Genomic DNA, 23,460 nt, shown 5'->3' with positions numbered 1-23,460 from the left:
TCTGTAGATTACCTTGGGTAGTACAGTCATTTTGACAATATTGATTCTTCCAATCCAAGAATATGGTATATCTTTCCATGTGTTTGTGTCATCTTCGATTTCTTTCATCAGTGTCTTATAGTTTTCAGAGTACAGGTCTTTGGCCTCCTTAGGTAGGCTTATTCCTAGGTATTTTATTCTTTTTGATGTGATGGTAAATGGGATTATTTCCTTAATTTCTCTTTCTGATCTTTCATTGTTAGTGTATAGAAATGCAACAGATTTCTGTACATTAATTTTGTATCCTGCAACTTTACTGAATTCATTGGTGAGCTCTAGTAGTTTTCTGATAACATCTTTAGGATTTTCTATGTATAGGATTTTCTATGTATGTGTATCATGTCATTTGCAAACAGTGACAATTTTACTTCTTCTTTGCCGATTTGGATTCCTTTTATTTCTTTTTCTTCTCTGATTGCCATGGCTAGGACTTCTAAAACTATTTTGAATGAAAGTAGAGAGAGTGGCATCCTTGGCTTGTCCCTGATCTTAGAGTAAATGCTTTCAGTTTTTCGCCATTAAGTATGATGTTAGCTGTGGGTTTGTCATATATGACTTTTATTATGTTGAGGTACGTTCCCTCTATGCCCACTTTCTGGAGAGTTTTTTTTTTTATCATAAATGGGTGTTGAATTTTGTCAAAAGCTTTTTCTGCATCCATTGAGATTATCATATGGTTTTCTTGTGGTATCTTTGTCTGGTTTTGGTATCAGTGTGATGGTGGCCTTATAGAATGAGTTTGGGAATGTTACTTCCTCTGCAATTTTTTGAAATAGTTTCAGAAGGATAGGTGTTAACTTTTCTCTAAATGTTTGATAGAATTCACCTGTGAAGCCATCTGGTCCTGGACTTTTGTTTGTTAGGAGTTTTTAAATCACAGTTTCCATTTCAGTGCTTGTGATTGGTCTGTTTATATTTTCTATTTCTTCCTGGCTCAGTTTTGGGAGAGTGTACCTTTCTAAGAATTTGTCCGTTTCTTCTAGGTTGTCCATTTTATTAGCATATAGTTGCTTGTGTTTCTGTAGTGTCCACTGTAACTTCTCCCTTTTCATTTCTAATTTTATTGATTTTAGCTCTCTCCCTTTTTTCTTGATGAGTCTGTCTAAATTTTGTTTATCTTTTCAAAGAAGCAGCTTTTGATTTCATCGATCTTTTCTATTGTTTTCATCTCTATTTCATTTATTTGTGCTCTGATCTTTAGGATTTCTTTCCTTCTACTAACTGGGTTTTGTTTGTTCTTCTTTCTCTAATTGCTTTAGGTGTAAGTTTAGGTTGTTTATTTGAGATTTTTCTTGTTTCTTGAAGTAAGATTGTATTACTGTAAACTTCCCTCTTAGAACTGATTTTGCTGCGTCCCGTAGATTTTGGATAGTTGTGTTTTCATTTTCATTTGTCTCTAGGTATTTTTTAATTTCCTCTTTGATTTATTCAGTGATCCATTGGTTGTTTAGTAGCATGTTGTTTAGCCTCCACGTGTTTGTGGTTTTTACAGTTTTTTTCTTATAGTTGATTTCTAATCTCATAGTGTTGTGATTGGAAAAGATGCTTGATATTATTTCAATTTACTTGAATTTCTTGAGGCTTGCTTTATGGCCCAGCATGTGATCTATCCTGGAGAATGTTCCATATGCATTTGAAAAGAATGTGTGTTCTGCTGCTTTCAGATGGAATGCTCTATAAATATCAATTAAGTCCATCTGGTCTAATGTGTTATTTAAGGCCTGTGTTTCCTTATTGATTTTCTGTCTGGATGATCTGTGCATCGATGTAAGTGGGGTGTTAAAGTCCCCCACTATTACTGTGTTACTGTCGATTTCTCCTTTTACGGCTGTTAACATTTGCCTTATATGTTGAGGTGCTCCTTTGTTGGGTGCATATATATTTACAATTGTTATATCTTCCTCTTGGATTCCTCATTATGTAGTGTCCTTCTTTGTGGCTTGTAATAGTCTTATTTTAAAGTCTATTTGTCTGATATGAGTATTGCTACTCTTGCTTTCTTTTGATTTTCATTCGCATGGAATACATTTTTCCACGCCCTCACTTCCAGTCTGTATGTGTCCCTAGATCTGAAGTGGGTCTCTTGTGAACAGCATATATATGGGACTTGTTTTTATATCCATTCAGCCAGTCTGTGTCTTTTGGTTGGAGCATTTAATCCATTTACATTTGAGCTAATTACCAATATGTATATTCTTACTGACATTTTGTTAACTGTTTTGGATTTGTTTTTGTAGGTCTTTTTTCTTCCCTTCCTCTTTTGTTCTCTTCTCCTGTGATTTGATGACTATCTTTAGTGTTGTGTTTGGGTTCCTTTTTCTTTTTTGTCTATCTATTGTAGACTTTTGGTTTGCAGTTATCATGAGGTTTTGATATAGCAGTCTATATATATTCAAGATTAAGTTGCTGGTCTCTTCATTTCAAATGCATTTCCAATATCTTACATTTGTACTCTCCTGCTGGTTTTGATATCATATTTGGGTGTGGATGATTTCCTACCTTTACTGTATGTTTGCCTTTACCAGTGAGCTTTCCCATTCGTAATTTTCTTGTTTCTAGTTGTAGGCTTTTCTTTTCTGGCTACAGAAGTTCCTTTAGCATTTGTTGTAAAGCTGATTTGGTGGTGCTGAATTCTCTTAGCTTTTCCTTGTCTGTAAAGCTTTTGATTTATTCATCAAATATGAATGGGAGCCTTGCTGGGTAGAGTATTCTTGGTTGTAGGTTTTTCCCTTTCATCACTTTAAATATATTGTGCCACTCCCTTCTGGCCTGCAGAGTTTCTGCTGAAAAATCAGCTGATAACATTATGGGGATTCCCTTGTATGTTACTTGTTGCATTTCCCTTCTTGCTTGTAATATTTTGTTTGTCTTTAAATTTTGTCCATTTGATTAATATGTGCCTCAGCATGTTCTTCTTTGGGTTTATCCTGTATGGGACTCTGTGCTTCCTGGATTTGGGTGGCTGTTTCCTTTCCAGGTTAGGGAAGTTTACAGCTATTATCTCTTCAAATATTTTCTCAGGCCCTTTCTCTCTATATTCTCCTTCTGGGACCCTTATAATGTGAATGTTGGTATATTTAATGTTGTCCCAGAGGTCTCTTAAACAGTCCTCATTTCTTTTCATTCTTTTTTTCTTTATTCTCTTTCGTGGCAGTGATTTCCACCATTCTGTCTTCCAGCTGGCTTCCGTTCTTCTGCTTCATTTATTCTGCTATCGATTCCTTCTAGTGTATTTTTTCATTTCAGTTATTTTATTGTTCAACTGTTTGTTTTTTATATCTTCTAGCTCTTTGTTAAACATTTCTTCTATCTTCTCAGTCTATGCCTCCATTCTTTTTCGGTGATTTTGGATCATCTTTACTATCATTACTCTGAATTCTTTTTTGGGTAGGTTGCCTATCTCTACTTCCCTTAGTTGTTCTTCTCGGGGGTTGTTATTTCCTCTGGAACAATATTCCTCTGCCACCTTTTTGTCTCACTTTCTGTGTTTGCGGTCCCACAGGCTGCAGGATTGTAGTTCCTCTTGCTTCTGGTGTCTATCCCCTGGTGGGTGAGGCTGGTCTTAGAGGCTTGTGCAGGATTCCTGGTGGGAGGGACTGGTGCCTGCCCACTGGTGGGTGGAGCTGGGTCTTTTGCCTCTGGTGGGCAGGGCCATATCAAGGGGTGTGTTTAGAGGTGGCTACAGGCTCAGGAAGGCTTTAAGCAGCCTGTCTGCTGATGGGTGGGGATATGTTCCTGCCCTGTTGGTTGTTTGGCCTGAGGCATCCCAACACTGGAGCCAAAGGGCTGCAGGTCTCAGTGCCAAAATGGTGACCTCCAGGACAACTCACGACAATGAGTATGCCCCAGAACCTCCACCACCAGTGTCCTTGTCCCCAAGTGAGTTACAGTGAGCTACAGCTGCCTCCCACCTCCCCAGGAGACGATCCAAGACCAGCAGGTAGGTCTGGTCCAGGATCCTATGAAGTCACTGCTTTTTCCCTTGGGTCCTGATGCACACAAGACCTTGTGTGTATCCTCCAAAAGTGGCATTTCTGTTACCCCCAGTCCTGTGGAGTTCCTGTGATCAAGCCCTGCTGGCCTTCAAAGCCAAATGCTCTGGGGTCTCCTCCTCCTGATGCCAGACCCCCAAACTGGGGAGCCTGACTTGGGGCTCAGAACTCTCACTCCTGTGGGAGAACCTCTGCAATGTAATTATTTTCTAGTTTGTGGGTTGCCTACCTGGCGGGTATGGGGTTTGATTGTATCATGAATGCGCCCCCTCCTACCCTCTCGTTGTGGCTTCTTCTTTGTCTTTGGAAGTAGAATATCTTTTTTGGTAGGTTCTAGTCCTTTTTTGTCTATGATTGTTCACCAGTTGTGATTTTGGTGTTTTCGTGAGAGGAGGTGAGCTCAGGTCCTTCTACTCTGCCATCCTGTCCTTGCCCCTGGGATCTGCTTTTCTGATTCGTCTTGCTTTCTAGTAAATGCTGACCCCTGGCTGGACTGTAGCTTCATACAAGCAGAGGCCAGATAAGTCACCTTCCCGTGTCCCTAGGACATGGACGGTAGAGGTTCCCTGAATCAAATGAATGGGATCCAGGACTAGTCACAGGTCAGTGACATCTTGATCAAAACGTTTCCTGAAAAAGTATGTTTGTTAAACATGCAAGGCTCTGCCTGCAGCTCAAAGAAGTCCCAAGGCTCCTCCAGGCTGCACGGCTTCCAAAGCTGGTGGCTCCGGCTTCCTGACCCCAGACTCAGAACCGCACTCCTCACCCTGAGTTGGGCCTCCAGGTTTCAGAGAGCCAACAGCTCACTCTCTGGGTGGAAGGCAGCCTCCTGTGCTCATGCTTCATGTCGCCTGGGCAGTGTGGGCTGGGACTCATTTCTAACAAATACGACACGTTAATGTTGACAGCGACGCCTGTGTGAAGGCATCTGCTCACGGACAGAATCAGTGAGCTCCGTATGGATGCAACACAGAAAATTTTAACAGATTCAAAGTGATCTACCAGTCTCTTCAAAGGAGAATTTCAATTGAATTTTTCATAATTTATATTTCCTTATATCACAATATTTTTAATTAGGAAAAGCAAATTAAAACCCACTCAAAAATCAGGTAAAAACCATGATTTCCTTTTAATTGACACCTTTTCCTCTCTCAAGTGCTACTTTGGTAATGATTAGGTCCCCACCTCTCAAGAACATTGCATCTGAACAGGCTGAGACAGAGCCAGTGTGAACACAGACCCCAAAGCAGAGCTTTGGGGATAACAAGAACAAAAAAAACAGCCTTTCTCTTCACTTACAAAGGGAGTCACTCAGAGGGTTCAAAGCTCTGTTTTTCCAAACGTAGAAAACCTGGAGCTCAATGCAAACTGGAAACCAAAATATATCAGAAATGAAGCGTAGTGCTTCGTCAAATACTCAAGGTCTGACCATGCTGCCTCTTCTATAAGGAATGGCCCCCCTCCAGCATTTTTAAAGGAAGATGTTTGTTTCTATTTCACTTTCCAACTGGGTATAAAATCTACTAAAAGGGATACAATGAATCAGAATAAATCAGCTCACTCACAAGAAACACTCCCAGATAAAGATTTTTGGTTGCTGAGATTATTCAGCACATTATTTCAAAATGGCAAAATTCAGGACAATCTGAGAATTCAAAAGTGGCAGCTACATTCGCTGACAGGTTATGTGAGACACACATACATACAACCCATATTTCAATGTACATATCAAGGGGCCAAGACCCCTGATCAGCTCAATAAGTTATTTTGTACATTACAGTGCACAGAACAACAGAGGGAGAGACACTTCTTGGAGAGGTTCATCCTCTCTGAAGGAGGCTGGAGCCCAGTGCTCAGGGCCCTCATTAGCTGGACCCCTCCTCTTCTTTGGTTGTGGTGGCCTCAGAGACAGCCGTTTCCTCTAATCGATCCGCTGGCTTCTCCTCCTCCTCCTGGGGATAGAGGTCCGGGTACTTCTGCATGCACTCCTGCATGGCCCGGAACTGGTCTATACAGTCCGACCCCTTGACATCCTCTTTGCTGTAGTGGAAGCAGGAAAAGGCCGCCTTGAACTGTTCCCCGCACGGGCCGCTGGCCATGCCCCCAAGGCACGGGCAGTTCCAGTTGATGTCTCCGTTGGGCAGGATCAGTCCTGGGACAGGAAGATGAGCAAGGAAGTGTGAGAGGTGCTGCCTGAGGTTTCAGAAAAAGCAAAACCAAGACCAGTCCTCATAGGCCTAACGGTGACATGAACCACTGCCTGGCGGGCACTCACCGGTGGACCTGCCACGCCCTCGGGATGGGGTTCAAATGCCCGGCACAAACCCAGCATTCCCGGCTCAGTCGGAAAGGTCACCATCAGCGACTCTCTCCGTGTGCAGCACTGCTCTGTGTCCTAAGCCGCCTCCCAGTGCTGTGGCCGTGCCTGTGCTCCAAGAACTACACAGGGAAACCGTTTAATCCAAAGCGGAAGTAACCGCTCGGATGGTTACTGAGAAGCTTTGAAAGCCCAAACACTTTAAGGAGTCAAGGTGCTGGTCTCCTCCTTTCACACAGATGGTCAGGACCCCCTGCGCCACAGACCTTCTCCTCAAGCCCCTCCCGCTCCTCAGCTGCTCTCAGCTCAGCACAGTGTGAGGACTGGTAAAAGCGAGGCTGGAAGATGTCCAAGGCATGGTGGGCAGGAAAAAGCGAGTGACGTGCCAGAGCACTGCGCCCCATTCTTGTAAAAATGGAAAACCATTCCAAAACTCACAAGAAAGAGAGGCAGAAGAAAGAAGTAACTCCTAGGTTCAGCCTGATGGCCAGGGAAGCGCGTGGGAACGAGGGCTGGAAAGCACACAGCCCCTCACACCTGGTGGAGATGCACTCAGTGTCCTAGGAGCAGCGGTGGCCAAGGTAGACACCTGGAAACCCGGCCGCGGCCAGGGACGTTGGACTCCCACCCTCGCCCGGCACTCACCGTGCTCCTCGTAAGGATCATTGGGGTCGTCAGCCACCAGCTCCGCATTGCTTGGAGTTTCATGGTCCTCTTTGGTCACAAATATGATTCGATCCTTCCCTAGCGTTTGGAGAACAGAGGGATAAATGTTTCACCCAGGAGCTGTGAATCAGCCCTAAACCCAAGCAGCCACGAAAACCTTGTTTGAAGACTGTCCCATTTGAAACCCCGAAGTGAGTTCAGGGGTGCTCCCCAGGCTGGGGACTCGCTCACTGCTGACTCTGGGGGAAGGCCTAGCAGCCCCTCCTGCATCACGTGCCTGTGACTGGACAATGTAATTATTTTCTAGTTTGTGGGTTGCCTACCTGGCGGGTATGGGGTTTGATTGTATCATGAATGCGCCCCCTCCTACCCTCTCGTTGTGGCTTCTTCTTTGTCTTTGGAAGTAGAATATCTTTTTTGGTAGGTTCTAGTCCTTTTTTGTCTATGATTGTTCACCAGTTGTGATTTTGGTGTTTTCGTGAGAGGAGGTGAGCTCAGGTCCTTCTACTCTGCCATCCTGTCCTTGCCCCTGGGATCTGCTTTTCTGATTCGTCTTGCTTTCTAGTAAATGCTGACCCCTGGCTGGACTGTAGCTTCATACAAGCAGAGGCCAGATAAGTCACCTTCCCGTGTCCCTAGGACATGGACGGTAGAGGTTCCCTGAATCAAATGAATGGGATCCAGGACTAGTCACAGGTCAGTGACATCTTGATCAAAACGTTTCCTGAAAAAGTATGTTTGTTAAACATGCAAGGCTCTGCCTGCAGCTCAAAGAAGTCCCAAGGCTCCTCCAGGCTGCACGGCTTCCAAAGCTGGTGGCTCCGGCTTCCTGACCCCAGACTCAGAACCGCACTCCTCACCCTGAGTTGGGCCTCCAGGTTTCAGAGAGCCAACAGCTCACTCTCTGGGTGGAAGGCAGCCTCCTGTGCTCATGCTTCATGTCGCCTGGGCAGTGTGGGCTGGGACTCATTTCTAACAAATACGACACGTTAATGTTGACAGCGACGCCTGTGTGAAGGCATCTGCTCACGGACAGAATCAGTGAGCTCCGTATGGATGCAACACAGAAAATTTTAACAGATTCAAAGTGATCTACCAGTCTCTTCAAAGGAGAATTTCAATTGAATTTTTCATAATTTATATTTCCTTATATCACAATATTTTTAATTAGGAAAAGCAAATTAAAACCCACTCAAAAATCAGGTAAAAACCATGATTTCCTTTTAATTGACACCTTTTCCTCTCTCAAGTGCTACTTTGGTAATGATTAGGTCCCCACCTCTCAAGAACATTGCATCTGAACAGGCTGAGACAGAGCCAGTGTGAACACAGACCCCAAAGCAGAGCTTTGGGGATAACAAGAACAAAACAAACAGCCTTTCTCTTCACTTACAAAGGGAGTCACTCAGAGGGTTCAAAGCTCTGTTTTTCCAAACGTAGAAAACCTGGAGCTCAATGCAAACTGGAAACCAAAATATATCAGAAATGAAGCGTAGTGCTTCGTCAAATACTCAAGGTCTGACCATGCTGCCTCTTCTATAAGGAATGGCCCCCCTCCAGCATTTTTAAAGGAAGATGTTTGTTTCTATTTCACTTTCCAACTGGGTATAAAATCTACTAAAAGGGATACAATGAATCAGAATAAATCAGCTCACTCACAAGAAACACTCCCAGATAAAGATTTTTGGTTGCTGAGATTATTCAGCACATTATTTCAAAATGGCAAAATTCAGGACAATCTGAGAATTCAAAAGTGGCAGCTACATTCGCTGACAGGTTATGTGAGACACACATACATACAACCCATATTTCAATGTACATATCAAGGGGCCAAGACCCCTGATCAGCTCAATAAGTTATTTTGTACATTACAGTGCACAGAACAACAGAGGGAGAGACACTTCTTGGAGAGGTTCATCCTCTCTGAAGGAGGCTGGAGCCCAGTGCTCAGGGCCCTCATTAGCTGGACCCCTCCTCTTCTTTGGTTGTGGTGGCCTCAGAGACAGCCGTTTCCTCTAATCGATCCGCTGGCTTCTCCTCCTCCTCCTGGGGATAGAGGTCCGGGTACTTCTGCATGCACTCCTGCATGGCCCGGAACTGGTCTATACAGTCCGACCCCTTGACATCCTCTTTGCTGTAGTGGAAGCAGGAAAAGGCCGCCTTGAACTGTTCCCCGCACGGGCCGCTGGCCATGCCCCCAAGGCACGGGCAGTTCCAGTTGATGTCTCCGTTGGGCAGGATCAGTCCTGGGACAGGAAGATGAGCAAGGAAGTGTGAGAGGTGCTGCCTGAGGTTTCAGAAAAAGCAAAACCAAGACCAGTCCTCATAGGCCTAACGGTGACATGAACCACTGCCTGGCGGGCACTCACCGGTGGACCTGCCACGCCCTCGGGATGGGGTTCAAATGCCCGGCACAAACCCAGCATTCCCGGCTCAGTCGGAAAGGTCACCATCAGCGACTCTCTCCGTGTGCAGCACTGCTCTGTGTCCTAAGCCGCCTCCCAGTGCTGTGGCCGTGCCTGTGCTCCAAGAACTACACAGGGAAACCGTTTAATCCAAAGCGGAAGTAACCGCTCGGATGGTTACTGAGAAGCTTTGAAAGCCCAAACACTTTAAGGAGTCAAGGTGCTGGTCTCCTCCTTTCACACAGATGGTCAGGACCCCCTGCGCCACAGACCTTCTCCTCAAGCCCCTCCCGCTCCTCAGCTGCTCTCAGCTCAGCACAGTGTGAGGACTGGTAAAAGCGAGGCTGGAAGATGTCCAAGGCATGGTGGGCAGGAAAAAGCGAGTGACGTGCCAGAGCACTGCGCCCCATTCTTGTAAAAATGGAAAACCATTCCAAAACTCACAAGAAAGAGAGGCAGAAGAAAGAAGTAACTCCTAGGTTCAGCCTGATGGCCAGGGAAGCGCGTGGGAACGAGGGCTGGAAAGCACACAGCCCCTCACACCTGGTGGAGATGCACTCAGTGTCCTAGGAGCAGCGGTGGCCAAGGTAGACACCTGGAAACCCGGCCGCGGCCAGGGACGTTGGACTCCCACCCTCGCCCGGCACTCACCGTGCTCCTCGTAAGGATCATTGGGGTCGTCAGCCACCAGCTCCGCATTGCTTGGAGTTTCATGGTCCTCTTTGGTCACAAATATGATTCGATCCTTCCCTAGCGTTTGGAGAACAGAGGGATAAATGTTTCACCCAGGAGCTGTGAATCAGCCCTAAACCCAAGCAGCCACGAAAACCTTGTTTGAAGACTGTCCCATTTGAAACCCCGAAGTGAGTTCAGGGGTGCTCCCCAGGCTGGGGACTCGCTCACTGCTGACTCTGGGGGAAGGCCTAGCAGCCCCTCCTGCATCACGTGCCTGTGACTGGACTGGGGAGGAGGAAGACGGCTCCTGCTGGCGCCGTGTGCATCCTCGGGTGGGAGACGAGACGCCCCAAGCCATCCAATGCAGCTGTTTTCCGTCCCCAAGTTTGCTGACATCTAACAAACGGGTCTTCTTCCTCTGCTTAGAACTCCCATGAGCTCTGACAGCTCTGTCACTTCCCGTCCCTGTGAGCACCTGGTCCACTTGCTCCAGGCCCCTCGGGACCTGCCAGCAGGCGCCTTCATAACATTTCACCTGTCGGCCTCCTCCGGAAGAGGCTTGAGAAAAGCACGAGGGTGACAGTAAACACCAGAGAGACGTGCCAGTGACGACAGTGGAGAGGACAGAGGGAAGGTACTTGGTGTTTACACCCTCCCCACACCTGTACAGGGTCTCCCAGGAGGGGTGACAGTAATGGCAGCTGACCCTCGGCACGCTCAGGACCACGGCCTGCTCCAGAACACCTGAGGGTTCTGCTCCAACACCTCCCATTCTATCTCAGAGAAGGTGGCTTGTCCCAAGTGGCCTGGGAAAGGATTGGGGCCGGGCAGCCAGGGCATGTTGAAGAACCTAAAGACCCTGGTAATTCTGGCCAGTGTTCAGAACACTTGAAAGCAGCCTGCAAAAGTGCTGCGTGCTAAGAAAAATAAATAAGCTGACACAATTGCTCAGCTCAGCTCTGACAGTTTTGTTTACCAAGATCTCAGCTGGGCCCAGCCGAATGGGGAGGCCGGTCTCAGGCCAAGGCAAGGCGTCCAAGCCTGCTGGGTACGGGAGGCACCTGTGGGGCTTATGAGGCCCAGAGGCCCAGCCTCACAGAACAGAAGCTGAATCAAGCTCTCTGCACGTCCATACCACTGATGGGCTCCCGAGTCACTGATGCACAACCCCACCCAGAATGTTCCAGGTCCCTCCCACAGGCCGAGTCCCCTCAGGCACCTTCCTGGACATCCCCCAGAGAGATCGGTTACACTGGATCGAAGGATGTGATACTGTCATTTAGAATAAGAAATATATATTTCGCCTTTGACCCCATTCTTAGCACAGCTCTCCTACAATTTCAGTTTCCCAAGCAATGAGAGCATAAAGGTCTTTTTGTTATGTTAATAGGATGACTTGGGGGAGCCTGAGGATGGGGGCTGGTTGCCAGGAGAAACAGCCCTGGGATTAGAGGGTTGGAGCTTTCAGTCTCACCGCACCCCCCCGCCAAACCCCACCCTGGGGAAGGGAGAGGAGCTGGAGGCTGAATCAGCTGCCAGTGGCCAATGATTTAATCAATCATGCCTATGTAATGAAACCTTCGCAAAAGCCCAAGCGGACAGGTGAACACCTGGAGGTTCGGGAAGAGAGGGCATGGAGGCTCCGCCCCTTCCCCACACCTTGCCTTGTGCGTCTCTTCCATTCAGCTGTTCCTGAGTTATATCTTTTTATAATATAATATTCTATCCTTTTATAATAATCCAGCAATCTAGTAAGTAAACTTTCTCTGAGTTCTGTGAGCTGCTCTACCAAATTAATCCAACGCTAGGAGGAGGTCATGGGAACCTCTGATCTACAGCCAGTGGTTAAGAACAGATGACAACCTGGGACTTGTGATTGGCACCTGCAGTTGGAGGGGGAGGAGTGTTGCAGGACTGAGCCCTTAAACTGTGGGATCTGACACCATCTCCAGGTAAACAGTGACAGATTGAGCTGAATTGTAGGACATACTGCTGGTGTCAGAGAATTGCTTGATGTGGGAGAAATACCCACACACTGGAACTGGAATCAGAATCGTTAACGGCAGAACATAACTGCATCTTTTACACGCTTGGGCCCTACTTCCCCACCCGTCGGCTCATTTAATCCTTACACCAACACTGTGAGGTGGGTATTACTAATCTCCTTTTTACAGAGAGAGGAAACAGAGGCCCAGAGAAGATAGGAAACCAGCCCGAAGGCACATAGTACGTGAAGGCAGAGCAGGAACACAAACTCTGGTCTGAAAGATTGCGAGTGTGTCACCCTGTCCACTGCACACCTGTCCCAGAAGGAATGTCTGAGAGTGGACACAGGACTGACAGAAGAACAGTGCTCACCGATCCCCGAGTCCCAACTGTGAACAAAGAACTCGTCATGACTGCCAACTAGTGGGGTAACCAGCTAGACTGGAAGTCTCATTACAGTTCTCGGGAGAAAATATAAAAATGCTTGTTTTCACTTCCAAGATAACCTTAAAAAGTTGATACAAGCATATTCAGAAGGATGTGGATAACCACCTTACACCCTCTTAGAGTTCCAAGTCAAGCTTTTCCTGATCACGGCCAATGGGAGAAAAGGCCTGGGGTGGACTTAACTCCCAGCGGAGGAGGGCCAGCGACTTCCTGGTTTCCACAGCAAAGGCTCCTCGGTCAGAGATTGGCCTTGGACGACCTTGGCCCTCAGACCACAGGGACAGTAACCTCAAGGACCCACCACTGGCACAGAAGCACATTCTCCATGCAAGGGGCAATTCAGTCAAATATCATCTACAGGACTGAATTAATGTTGTAAACTGAATGCTGTGAGAATTCAATCCACTCATCCGTCCGGTTTTAGAGTCACTGAAGCCCACGGGCACATGTTTATAAGAGCAGGTTCCTTAGACGTTTACATGACAGTAATAAAAGAAAAATTTAAAAATCAACACAAAAATATATTTCTCAATGTCAGGAAGCAGGGATTCCCTGATGCTGGACTCACTATAGGAGAATCAACCTTTTTAAACAACCTAATAAGGACTTCACCCTCATGACTTAAGCTCCTCTCAAAGGCCCCACCTACTAATACCATTCACCCTTGGGGTTTGGATTTCAGCATATGAATTTTGGGGGGACACATTCATATCGTAGCAATGGGAAAATGAGGAGCACATTCAGATACCCTCACAGCCTCCCTCTCCCTGACTTCATACCTCCTGCTCAGAGGCCATCTTCCTTCATCACTCCCCATCACCCTTAACCTGCTTTTTCTCACCTAACAATTATGTATTTGTTTACCACCTGTCTCCCCCACTGAAATGTCAGCTCCTTAGGGGCAAGGATTTGTCTATTCCATTCAATGCAGTATACTCGGAGACTAGAACAGTGCCCAAGACATAGTGGGTAATCAGTATTTGTTGAAAAAGTGAATGGAGGAATGAACTCTGAATTCAGACATGAAGACCCCAGACCCAGCAGAGGGCGGAAGACAGAACGGCTATCACCATGCAGTAGGTTAGAGAAAAAAAAAACCTTGGATGGGTGGTCTCATTCCCCCTAGAACACGCGTGGGTCTTTACACAGCAGAATCTCTTGGTACATCCAACCCAGAAGGGGTGCCCGCCACCCCCACCATGCCACAAAGGCAGACTGCCCACCTGTGCCCAATGCCATGTGATCAGTGGCTGGCACATCACAAGTACTCAGTAAACGTTTGTTGACACAACAGGAGAGAACACGGTCAGCATTAGAAAAGGAGGAACAAAGACAGGAACAGTGTGGCCCTGGGCCAGGGAGCTAGCCTGAGTCCACGCTGCCCAACACCTTGAACGCCCAGCTAAGGCCTTTAACCCCAAGGCTGGGGGGCGGACCCCTGAAGTAAATGTGCACAGGCAAGTGATTCACTCAGAACAGAGGGCAGCCGTGTGTATGGGTTCACTGGGTAAAGGTGCCGGGGATATGGCCCGTCTAATGCTCCCGGCTTGCTGCAAGAACATAGACAGGAAGGAAAATGACAAAAATAAACCAGGTAATTTCAAAGAATTTAGGATGTGAAAGACACAAAGGCCCAGAGAAGACTCCACTGAGGTGACATATGAGCTGAATCTTAAAGGATGAGGGAGGTAGCCATGGGAAGAGCTGGAAGAAGGGTGCACAGGCAAAGGGAACGGCCAGAGGCCAGTGTGGCTGGTCAGTGACGGGTGGTTAGAGACTAGCAGGAGCCGGGTCAGGCAAGGGGCTCGATCACATCAGCCTTAATCTGGACAGAGTTTGGGATCGTTTCTCTAAGTCCCATGGGAAGCATAAAGAATCGGTGGGTAGAAAAACAAGAAGTTGGGGACTTAGGGGACAGTGGCATGGATAAGATAAAAACAAGGGAAGGCCTAAAGTGAGTGCTTTTAATTCTCATCCCCAAACTAAGAAAGAGAGAGATCTTTGATCCAGGAAAAGATAGGGATCTAAACACCTGCCTCTGCTTCCCAGAGAACCTGCAACCCCTTAGAAACCCTCAAGAATGAGGATTATAGCTTCATTATACCCAAAAGGTTTAAAAAAAAATTTGCTAAATGAGGAAGTAAATTAGACTTAGAAGAAGGAAATTACAAACAAGAGACCTGCTGTCTAACAAAGTGGTGAGGGCAGAGGACTTTTGCTCATGGCAGAGTTAAATATCAATCAATGGAAACTACTCATTAGAGACATCAGTGAGTATTACGGCTTTATGACCCAGGGAGGGAGGATTCCAGGAGCACAATGGGGTACTGGGAAAAGGCTTAGCATTTTAGACTGAGCTGTTCTCCTAACTGAAGCATGACCTTGGGTGGGTCACCTCCATCTCTGGGCTTAAGATTTCCTTAATTAACTGAGGGAGCTGGACCATTCGCTAAAGGATTTCTGGGTGAGTTCCAACTCTCTCTGGAACTTTATAGTCTCAGGTGTCCACCATTCCCCTCACCTGGCACCGAGAAGGTGCTTCATGAATATGCGCGGAATAAATGAAGATCAACTTCTCATTTTACAAGACTGGACACTAGGCCCTGGAGGAGTTGGGTGGCAGCTCAGGGACAGAGCCGGTTAGTGGTTGTGCAGGAAGACCCTTGGACCCGGCCTAGAGACTTCTGAGGTCCCGGGTGGAGGTAACAAGCAGAGAGACAGTAGGCGGGGACCAACTTTGTTTTATTTTGTTTTGTTTTCTGCGCAGGGTGTCTTCTGAGCGGAAGGCTCCCTGGAGTCCACTGGACACCACACTGGTTAGTTCTGGAATCAGACCGCGGGGCTCCAATCCCAGCTTTGCGACTTGCCTGCCGGCCGTGTGGCTTACCCAAGTCACTTCTGGGTCTTGGTTTACTCTCCGGATAAAAGCAGAGCCTGACTTAGGAAGGTCGGCGCGAGATAGGCCACGCACAAAACTCCTGGACCAGGGCCTGACCCGTCCCAGCGGGCGGCACTCCCACCCCCAGCGGAGCGCCCACCGAGGGGCGACTTTCCGGGACAGTTGAAGGCAGTGCAAACGGGAACACGTGGTGTGTGGTGAGCGCCACAGTAACATTATAATTAATATCAATAAATTCCCCGTTACCAGCCGCAGGCAGGGCGCTCGCACCGCCCTGACCCGGGCCTAGTTTACGAGCTCCCCCATGTGCTGTTCCCTCCGAGATCCGGGTTCGAGCCTCACGGTGATCTCGGTCGGCCTGGCTCCTACCCGGGCCTCGGTTTTCTCATCTGAAAACCGGGAATGGCGACCCCGCCGCCGGGCCCAAACCGAGGGTCCCGAGGACTGTCCCCCGCGCCTGCAGTGGGGGCGCGGAGGTCCGGGGGGCTGCACAGACCGCATGTCCCCTGCAGGCCCTCGTAGGCCGTCTCCACGCAGCCCGCTCTCCTACCTTCCTGCCGGCAGTAGGCCATGGTGCAGCCCGGCGATCCGACCTCGCGGCGACTGTGGCGGCGGCCTCACGCCGTGACCTCTCCGCTGCGGGGCTGGCGGCTTGGAGGCCCGCGCGGACCCGCCCCCTCCAGGCCTGCCCGCCGCGCGCCTGCCTCGGCGCGTCTAGCCCGGCCCTCAGCCGGGAACTACATTTCCCAGTAGGCAGCACGCAGCCCGGTCACTTCCCCAGGCAATAGGAACTACATTTCCCAGAATTGCTTGCAGTGCTCAGGCGCATCAGTGAGGTACCGGTGGGTTGCAACTCTGGAGAGCGCACCCGACCCAGGACTACATTTCCCAGGAGGCGGCGCGGCGAGCGAGAGCCCAAAAGCTCACGCCCGCGGGGCGGTACCTCTGTGGCGCGTCCCGGGCTCTGGGAGTCGGCCCGGTGTTTACCGCTCTCCGGCAGGCGAGAGGCCGCGGGACTCCGCGCTGCGGCCGTAAACCCTTCTCGGAGCTGAGCCGAGCGAGGTGGGGTGCGACCGGGCCGCGGCATAGCCGCGAACGTGAGTGTCTCCTGGTTCGCCGGCCACACCCAGGCCTCCCCGTCTCCCGGCCCGCTCTCCCCGCGGGCGCGCCGCGACCCCCTGCCCGGTGACCCCCTCCCTCTCGCGCCCGTATCCGGGCCTTCCGGCAGCTGAGCCGTCTGTCCATCTCTCCCAGCCCGGCTGGACTCCTTGGGGCGCGCGGTGGCGGGGACCGGGCCTTGGGACGTGTGGCTCCGGCTCCCCGCAGCTCCTCCTTTTGTTCCCACTTCTCGCCTGGGCCCTCGGATTTCTCCCATGTAAGGACCTTGAGGGCTGGACGGGGCCGCAGAGAAGGGGCCAGTCCACTGGGGCGGTGGTGAAGCCGATCCGCCTGGGCGGAGCTGTTCCGCGACGCACTGTCCGGGCGGGCGGGCGGTGAGCTCTCCGCCCCAGCGGGGTATGTAAACCCCGGCTGTGATGCTGCAGAGGGGCGTGGGCTAGTTTGGGAGCGGAGGAGTTAGGACGACGGGGAGAAGGGGGCATTTCCCTACGGCGGGGCCCTCGGCTTCCTAGCATGGATTTGGTTGCAGAGGCCCTGGCCGAAGTTGGTGCCCCTGGAACGGCTGCTGGCTGCTTCTCCCTGCGGCCAGCCTTATCTCAGGAATCTTTCTGTTTAAGCCCAACATTCATTCAACAAACAGAGGGGCACCTCCCGCCAGGGTGCTGGGCATGGGAGGAGCTGGTGATTCACACACCCCTTCTCTGTGAAAGTGTGTGTGGAGGCAGCTCGCAGCCCTGCCAGCCCAGGCACTCCCTTCCTCCCTCCTGCTGTGGTGGAGTGTCTAGCCACTCTCCCCTGGTCTGTTACCCGCTCTTTTCAGGCCCCTCCTCTGTCCCCAAGCGTCCTCTCTGCCTCCCACACCCCCTGAGAAGCCAGGGCTTGTGTCTCCCACAGCCTGGATTAGAGTCGTCTGGGAGGCCGAGAAGCCTTAAATGGTGCACCTAGAGGTGGTCCGTGAGACGCAGGGTCCGCTGCCGGGAGAGACCCAGGCTGTGGCAGGACACTGGCCTGCCGCCATACCGCCACCAACATATCTTACAGATGGGGAACTTCCCCGGCAGGGGACGGCACTTGCCCAGGGTCTCTCAGCCAGCTTGGCAGGTCATGGGAAGGTGTGGGGCAGGTTTTGGAGTTAGGCTGACCTGGGGGAAAATGCAGATTCTTCCTCAGTAGCTGTGTGGCCTTAATCTCTTGGGATTTTTGTTTCCTCATGGGAGCAGTTACTGTGAAGTTTAAGGGAGACTGTGCTTAGCATAGTGTCCGGGGCATAGCAGGTACTTAATACATAGAAAAGAAAACAGTTTGTCTTCAGTCCTGGTGGGCAGAGACCTTGGATACATTGGGTCCTGACCTTTGCCAAGGAATGTAGATGAATTAGGGTTCCCTCTGTTGCCAGACCTTTGTTGATTCACCCAGCAGTGGGGTGCACATTTACAGGGTCCACCAGGCCCCGTGAGGAAGAAAGATCTGAAGATGGTGGGGTGGAGCAGGGAGGCCACAGGATTATTAATCACTGTAAAATCTGTCCAGTGATGGAGTTACTGTTACCATCTCCACTTTATAAATGAGTAAACAGGATCAGAGAGGTAGAGCAGCTTACCCAGTGTTACACAGCAAGTGATTTTCAGAGCCTGTATGTCGACCCCTGTTCCCACCACTCACTACTCATTGATTCGAAGCCTGGAGTAGGGGAGTGGGCAGGGAGGAAATCTCCACGACCATCCATGTTTACTGGGCATTTGGTCCAGAATGTGGGCTGCGTGTGTCATGCCACTCTGCATGCTCGCCAGCCTGAGGGGCACCTTCTTCTCTTAAGGCCATCTTTGAGCCCCTTATCTTGATGTTGGCTCCTAGCTGTGTGCTGAGGGGAGGCCCAGGAGGACGCCAGGCCTTCCAGCCATCGACTTGGGGACTGCACTGGCTGTAGTGGGACTGGCTTCTTTTCCTGTCCTGCCTGCCTGCCTGCAGCGAGCTCCCAAGGAGTGAGGAACACAGTCCAGAGCAGAGTGGTAGGAGAGTGGCCTCCAGTCTGCCCAGAATTGAATCCTAAGTCCATCTCTTAGAGGCTGTGTGATCTGGACTGGTGTTGTAACTGCTGGGCCTCTGTTTTCCCGTCTGCGAAATGAGGTCGTGATAGTGCCCACCTCCTTGGGCTTGTCCGTGTCTGGCCTGTGATAGACTGGAGTGTTTGCCATTGTCATCATGATGATGGTTGATGGTCACCTACCTGCCTGCAGCAAATTGCTCCACTAATGTTTCCAAATGGCCTGGAAAGTCGAGACCATTTCTGAATGCAGTGGACGTCTGGGCCCTGGCAGGCCTGGGCTGGTGGCATTCAGCGACAGTCAGAGAACATGGCACCAGCTTCGTTTAAGCAGATAGTGACTTGACTCTCCTCTGACTCCCCAGTGCCAGGATGGGCTAGCTTACTCTGCCTGCTCATCTGGGAACCGCTTACATCTTTGTGGCTTTTGTCAGCTCAGCCCAGCGCAGCCTTGGTATCAGTGATAGAGAAAGCTGACTGCATTCCCACCAGCCAGCACCGGCATGGGGCTCCCTGTGCCCTGGGCACTGAGCATCCAGTAATTATGTCCTCTGGTTCTTACCACAACCCTATGTACTGGATTATTATCCCCATTTTACCCGTGAGGAAGTGCCGGGCACAGAGGGGTTAAATGGCTTGCCCAAGGTCTCATAGCTGCTGTGTAGCAGAGCCTGCACTCAAACCCAGACTCCTGGCTCCAGAATCCTGCTTTGGATGATGACCCTCTGGGTCAGCACCGGACACGCCAACTGTGCTTTGTTACCGGCTGGACAAATCCTGACCCACTGACTCTGGAGTTTGCAGCCTACCATGACCCACCTAGAGCTGCCTAGCTGCCCTCCTCTCCTCCCCACGCCCTCCACAACCCAGCCAGAGCAGAGAGGCTGCTATTCCCCCTGCTGGGGATGCCCTCACCCCAGGGTCCGCCTCTGAGAGCCCACTCAAAATGCCCCCTCCTTTAGGGGGCCTGCATTGACCCTCCCAGCTGGAAGGGGTCACTCCTTTGACACTGGATCTGCCCCTCTCACCAGGCACTCAGCAAGGCCTGGCACTGTTTGTCGCCCTGACTCAATGGCCCTAAAGCCTCTCACCCCTACATTCTCACCCCTATGAGGCCTGGCACTGCCCTAAGGAAACTCAGCCACTATTCGTTGGGCTGAATTCGAAATACATCTCTAATAACCTGTTTGTAAAACAATTTGCTAGTTTCTTAGAAAACATGCATCTTCCCTATGATCCATCAGTTCCACTCCTAGGTATGTACCTAATGCCCTGGGGAAATGAAAACACGTTTCCATGAAGACTCTGACAAAAATTCAATTAACAGTCAAGTTAAGAAGAAACAAAGTTAATTCTATTTGAGCCAAACAGGATTATAACCCAGGAGATAGACTCTCAGAAGCTCTGAGAACTGTTCCACATGTTAGAAGTCAAAGGCACACACCGCAATGAGAAGCCCATGCACCGCGACGAAGAGTAGGCCCTGGTCACCGCAACTAGAGAAAGCCCGCACGTAGCAATGAAGACCCAGCGCAGCCAAAAAAAAAAAAAAAAGTCATCCTCCTCCCAAGGCAGTGTGTATACTGACTCAAGTCTCAAGTGCCATCCCCAGTCCACCCCACTCCCCACCCCCGTCATTGTACCCCATTATCTTGTAGTATGTTCTTTCTTGCACTTACCATCATATAAATGTATCTCACGTATTAAAAAAAAAAGTCAAAGGCACAGTCATGTACGTTTTCAAATCAAAGGATGGAACATCAAAATGACATACTGATATTTTATATGAAGTTCATCAAAGACACATTGTCCAGTGGGCATGTACAGAGGAGCAGTAAATCACCATGACTGCCTGCAGGGCTGGGAAAGAACGCTGTTCTTTTATGACGTTGCATTGCTAGCATCAGAAGAAAGGAAAAAAAATAATCTTTACAGTCGAGCAGGTGCTTCTGTCTTTGAGAAGGTCTAGTCAGTGTAATGCAGATGCAGACTGCACGTTAGGGAGGGAGAGAAGAGGCCCAAACGCACAGCAGAGTGGTAGGAGAGTGGCCTCCAGTCTGCCCAGATTTGAATCCTAAGTCCATCTCTTAGAGGCTGTGTGATCTGGACTGGTGTTGTAACTGCTGGGCCTCTGTTTTCCCGTCTGCGAAATGAGGTCGTGATAGTGCCCACCTCCTTGGGCTTGTCCGTGTCTGGCCTGTGATAGACTGGAGTGTTTGCCATTGTCATCATGATGATGGTTGATGGTCACCTACCTGCCTGCAGCAAATTGCTCCACTAATGTTTCCAAATGGCCTGGAAAGTCGAGACCATTTCTGAATGCAGTGGACGTCTGGGCCCTGGCAGGCCTGGGCTGGTGGCATTCAGCGACAGTCAGAGAACATGGCACCAGCTTCGTTTAAGCAGATACTGACTTGACTCTCCTCTGACTCCCCAGTGCCAGGATGGGCTAGCTTACTCTGCCTGCTCATCTGGGAACCGCTTACATCTTTGTGGCTTTTGTCAGCTCAGCCCAGCGCAGCCTTGGTATCAGTGATAGAGAAAGCTGACTGCATTCCCACCAGCCAGCACCGGCATGGGGCTCCCTGTGCCCTGGGCACTGAGCATCCAGTAATTATGTCCTCTGGTTCTTACCACAACCCTATGTACTGGATTATTATCCCCATTTTACCCGTGAGGAAGTGCCGGGCACAGAGGGGTTAAATGGCTTGCCCAAGGTCTCATAGCTGCTGTGTAGCAGAGCCTGCACTCAAACCCAGACTCCTGGCTCCAGAATCCTGCTTTGGATGATGACCCTCTGGGTCAGCACCGGACACGCCAACTGTGCTTTGTTACCGGCTGGACAAATCCTGACCCACTGACTCTGGAGTTTGCAGCCTACCATGACCCACCTAGAGCTGCCTAGCTGCCCTCCTCTCCTCCCCACGCCCTCCACAACCCAGCCAGAGCAGAGAGGCTGCTATTCCCCCTGCTGGGGATGCCCTCACCCCAGGGTCCGCCTCTGAGAGCCCACTCAAAATGCCCCCTCCTTTAGGGGGCCTGCATTGACCCTCCCAGCTGGAAGGGGTCACTCCTTTGACACTGGATCTGCCCCTCTCACCAGGCACTCAGCAAGGCCTGGCACTGTTTGTCGCCCTGACTCAATGGCCCTAAAGCCTCTCACCCCTACATTCTCACCCCTATGAGGCCTGGCACTGCCCTAAGGAAACTCAGCCACTATTCGTTGGACTGAATTAGAAATACATCTCTAATAGCCTGTTTGTAAAACAATTTGCTAGTTTCTTAGAAAACATGCATCTTCCCTATGATCCATCAGTTCCACTCCTAGGTATGTACCTAATGCCCTGGGGAAATGAAAACACGTTTCCATGAAGACTCTGACAAAAATTCAATTAACAGTCAAGTTAAGAAGAAACAAAGTTAATTCTATTTGAGCCAAACAGGATTATAACCCAGGAGATAGACTCTCAGAAGCTCTGAGAACTGTTCCACATGTTAGAAGTCAAAGGCACACACCGCAATGAGAAGCCCATGCACCGCGACGAAGAGTAGGCCCTGGTCACCGCAACTAGAGAAAGCCCGCACGTAGCAATGAAGACCCAGCGCAGCCAAAAAAAAAAAAAAAAGTCATCCTCCTCCCAAGGCAGTGTGTATACTGACTCAAGTCTCAAGTGCCATCCCCAGTCCACCCCACTCCCCACCCCCGTCATTGTACCCCATTATCTTGTAGTATGTTCTTTCTTGCACTTACCATCATATAAATGTATCTCACGTATTAAAAAAAAAAGTCAAAGGCACAGTCATGTACGTTTTCAAATCAAAGGATGGAACATCAAAATGACATACTGATATTTTATATGAAGTTCATCAAAGACACATTGTCCAGTGGGCATGTACAGAGGAGCAGTAAATCACCATGACTGCCTGCAGGGCTGGGAAAGAACGCTGTTCTTTTATGACGTTGCATTGCTAGCATCAGAAGAAAGGAAAAAAAATAATCTTTACAGTCGAGCAGGTGCTTCTGTCTTTGAGAAGGTCTAGTCAGTGTAATGCAGATGCAGACTGCACGTTAGGGAGGGAGAGAAGAGGCCCAAACGCACACAGAGAGAATTTTATGCTTAAATTTTCATGTCCTGCCTTAAAATATAAATTTCATTGCCTCATTTTCCCCCTTTGATCATTAATCTGTTGGTAGAATACATTAGGTCATCAAATATTTGGTCCCTCGATGTGGTTGGTGGTTGCTTACCTGCCCTGCATCCTGTCCCTTGGTGACAGATCTTAATAGCCTGGTTTTTTCTTTCCTTTTAGGAGGTTAGGCTGGTAAACTGCTTGGCAAGGACTGATGGTCAACTGTCCAATAGGACTTACGCCAGTTTTACCCTGCATGTGCGTTGTGCATACCTATTATCTTATATAGAACTACAGATATGGTCAATAGTGTCAAGTCGTTAGACATTGTTATTTTAGTTGGAGTTTGTTTTTTTTTTTTTTTTTTTGGCTGTGTTGGGACTTTATTGCTGCACGTGGGCTTTCTCTAGTTGCGGCGAGCGGGGGCTACTCTGTTGCGGTGGGCGGGCTTCACATTGTGGTGGCTTCTCGTTGCAGAGCACGGGCTCTAGGCATGCGGGCTTTGGGCTTTCTCTAGTTGTGGCGGGCGGGCTTCACATTGTGGTGGCTTCTCGTTGCAGAGCACGGGCTCTAGGCATGCGGGCTTCAGTAGTTGCAGCACGCGGGCTCGGTAGGTGTGGCAGGTGGGCCCTAGAGCACAGGCTCAGCGGTTGTGGTGCATGGGCTTAGTTGCTCCGTGGCATGTGGTATCTTCCCAGGCCAGGGATTGAACCTGTGTCCCCTGCATTGGCAGGCGGATT

The 23,460-nt window shown here is 49.5% G+C and overlaps 2 protein-coding genes across 2 annotated transcripts; both read right to left on the bottom strand.

The window, feature by feature from the left end:
* Positions 1 to 5,136: 5,136 nt before the first annotated feature.
* LOC112064947 (mitochondrial intermembrane space import and assembly protein 40-like) lies at positions 5,137 to 7,117 on the bottom strand (the record flags this gene model as incomplete). The annotated part of the gene is made up of 2 exons (XM_028478817.1): positions 5,137 to 6,183; positions 6,994 to 7,117. Coding segments are annotated over 2 exons (411 nt in total), but the record flags the coding sequence as incomplete, so codon positions are not given.
* Positions 7,118 to 8,213: 1,096 nt separating this feature from the next.
* CHCHD4 (coiled-coil-helix-coiled-coil-helix domain containing 4) lies at positions 8,214 to 16,167 on the bottom strand. The gene is made up of 3 exons (XM_007105485.2): positions 15,977 to 16,167; positions 10,071 to 10,169; positions 8,214 to 9,260 (listed from the first exon to the last, which is right to left on the bottom strand). The coding sequence occupies exons 1-3, from the start codon at positions 15,996 to 15,998 to the stop codon at positions 8,974 to 8,976; spliced, it is 408 nt and encodes a 135-aa protein (XP_007105547.1). The 5' UTR covers positions 15,999 to 16,167; the 3' UTR covers positions 8,214 to 8,973.
* Between the last annotated feature and the right edge of the window lie 7,293 nt (positions 16,168 to 23,460).

This window comes from Physeter macrocephalus, chromosome 18 (genome assembly GCF_002837175.3).
Source record: "Physeter macrocephalus isolate SW-GA chromosome 18, ASM283717v5, whole genome shotgun sequence".
NCBI lineage: Eukaryota > Metazoa > Chordata > Mammalia > Artiodactyla > Physeteridae > Physeter > Physeter macrocephalus.
This window is presented reverse-complemented; position numbering and strand designations above follow the sequence as displayed.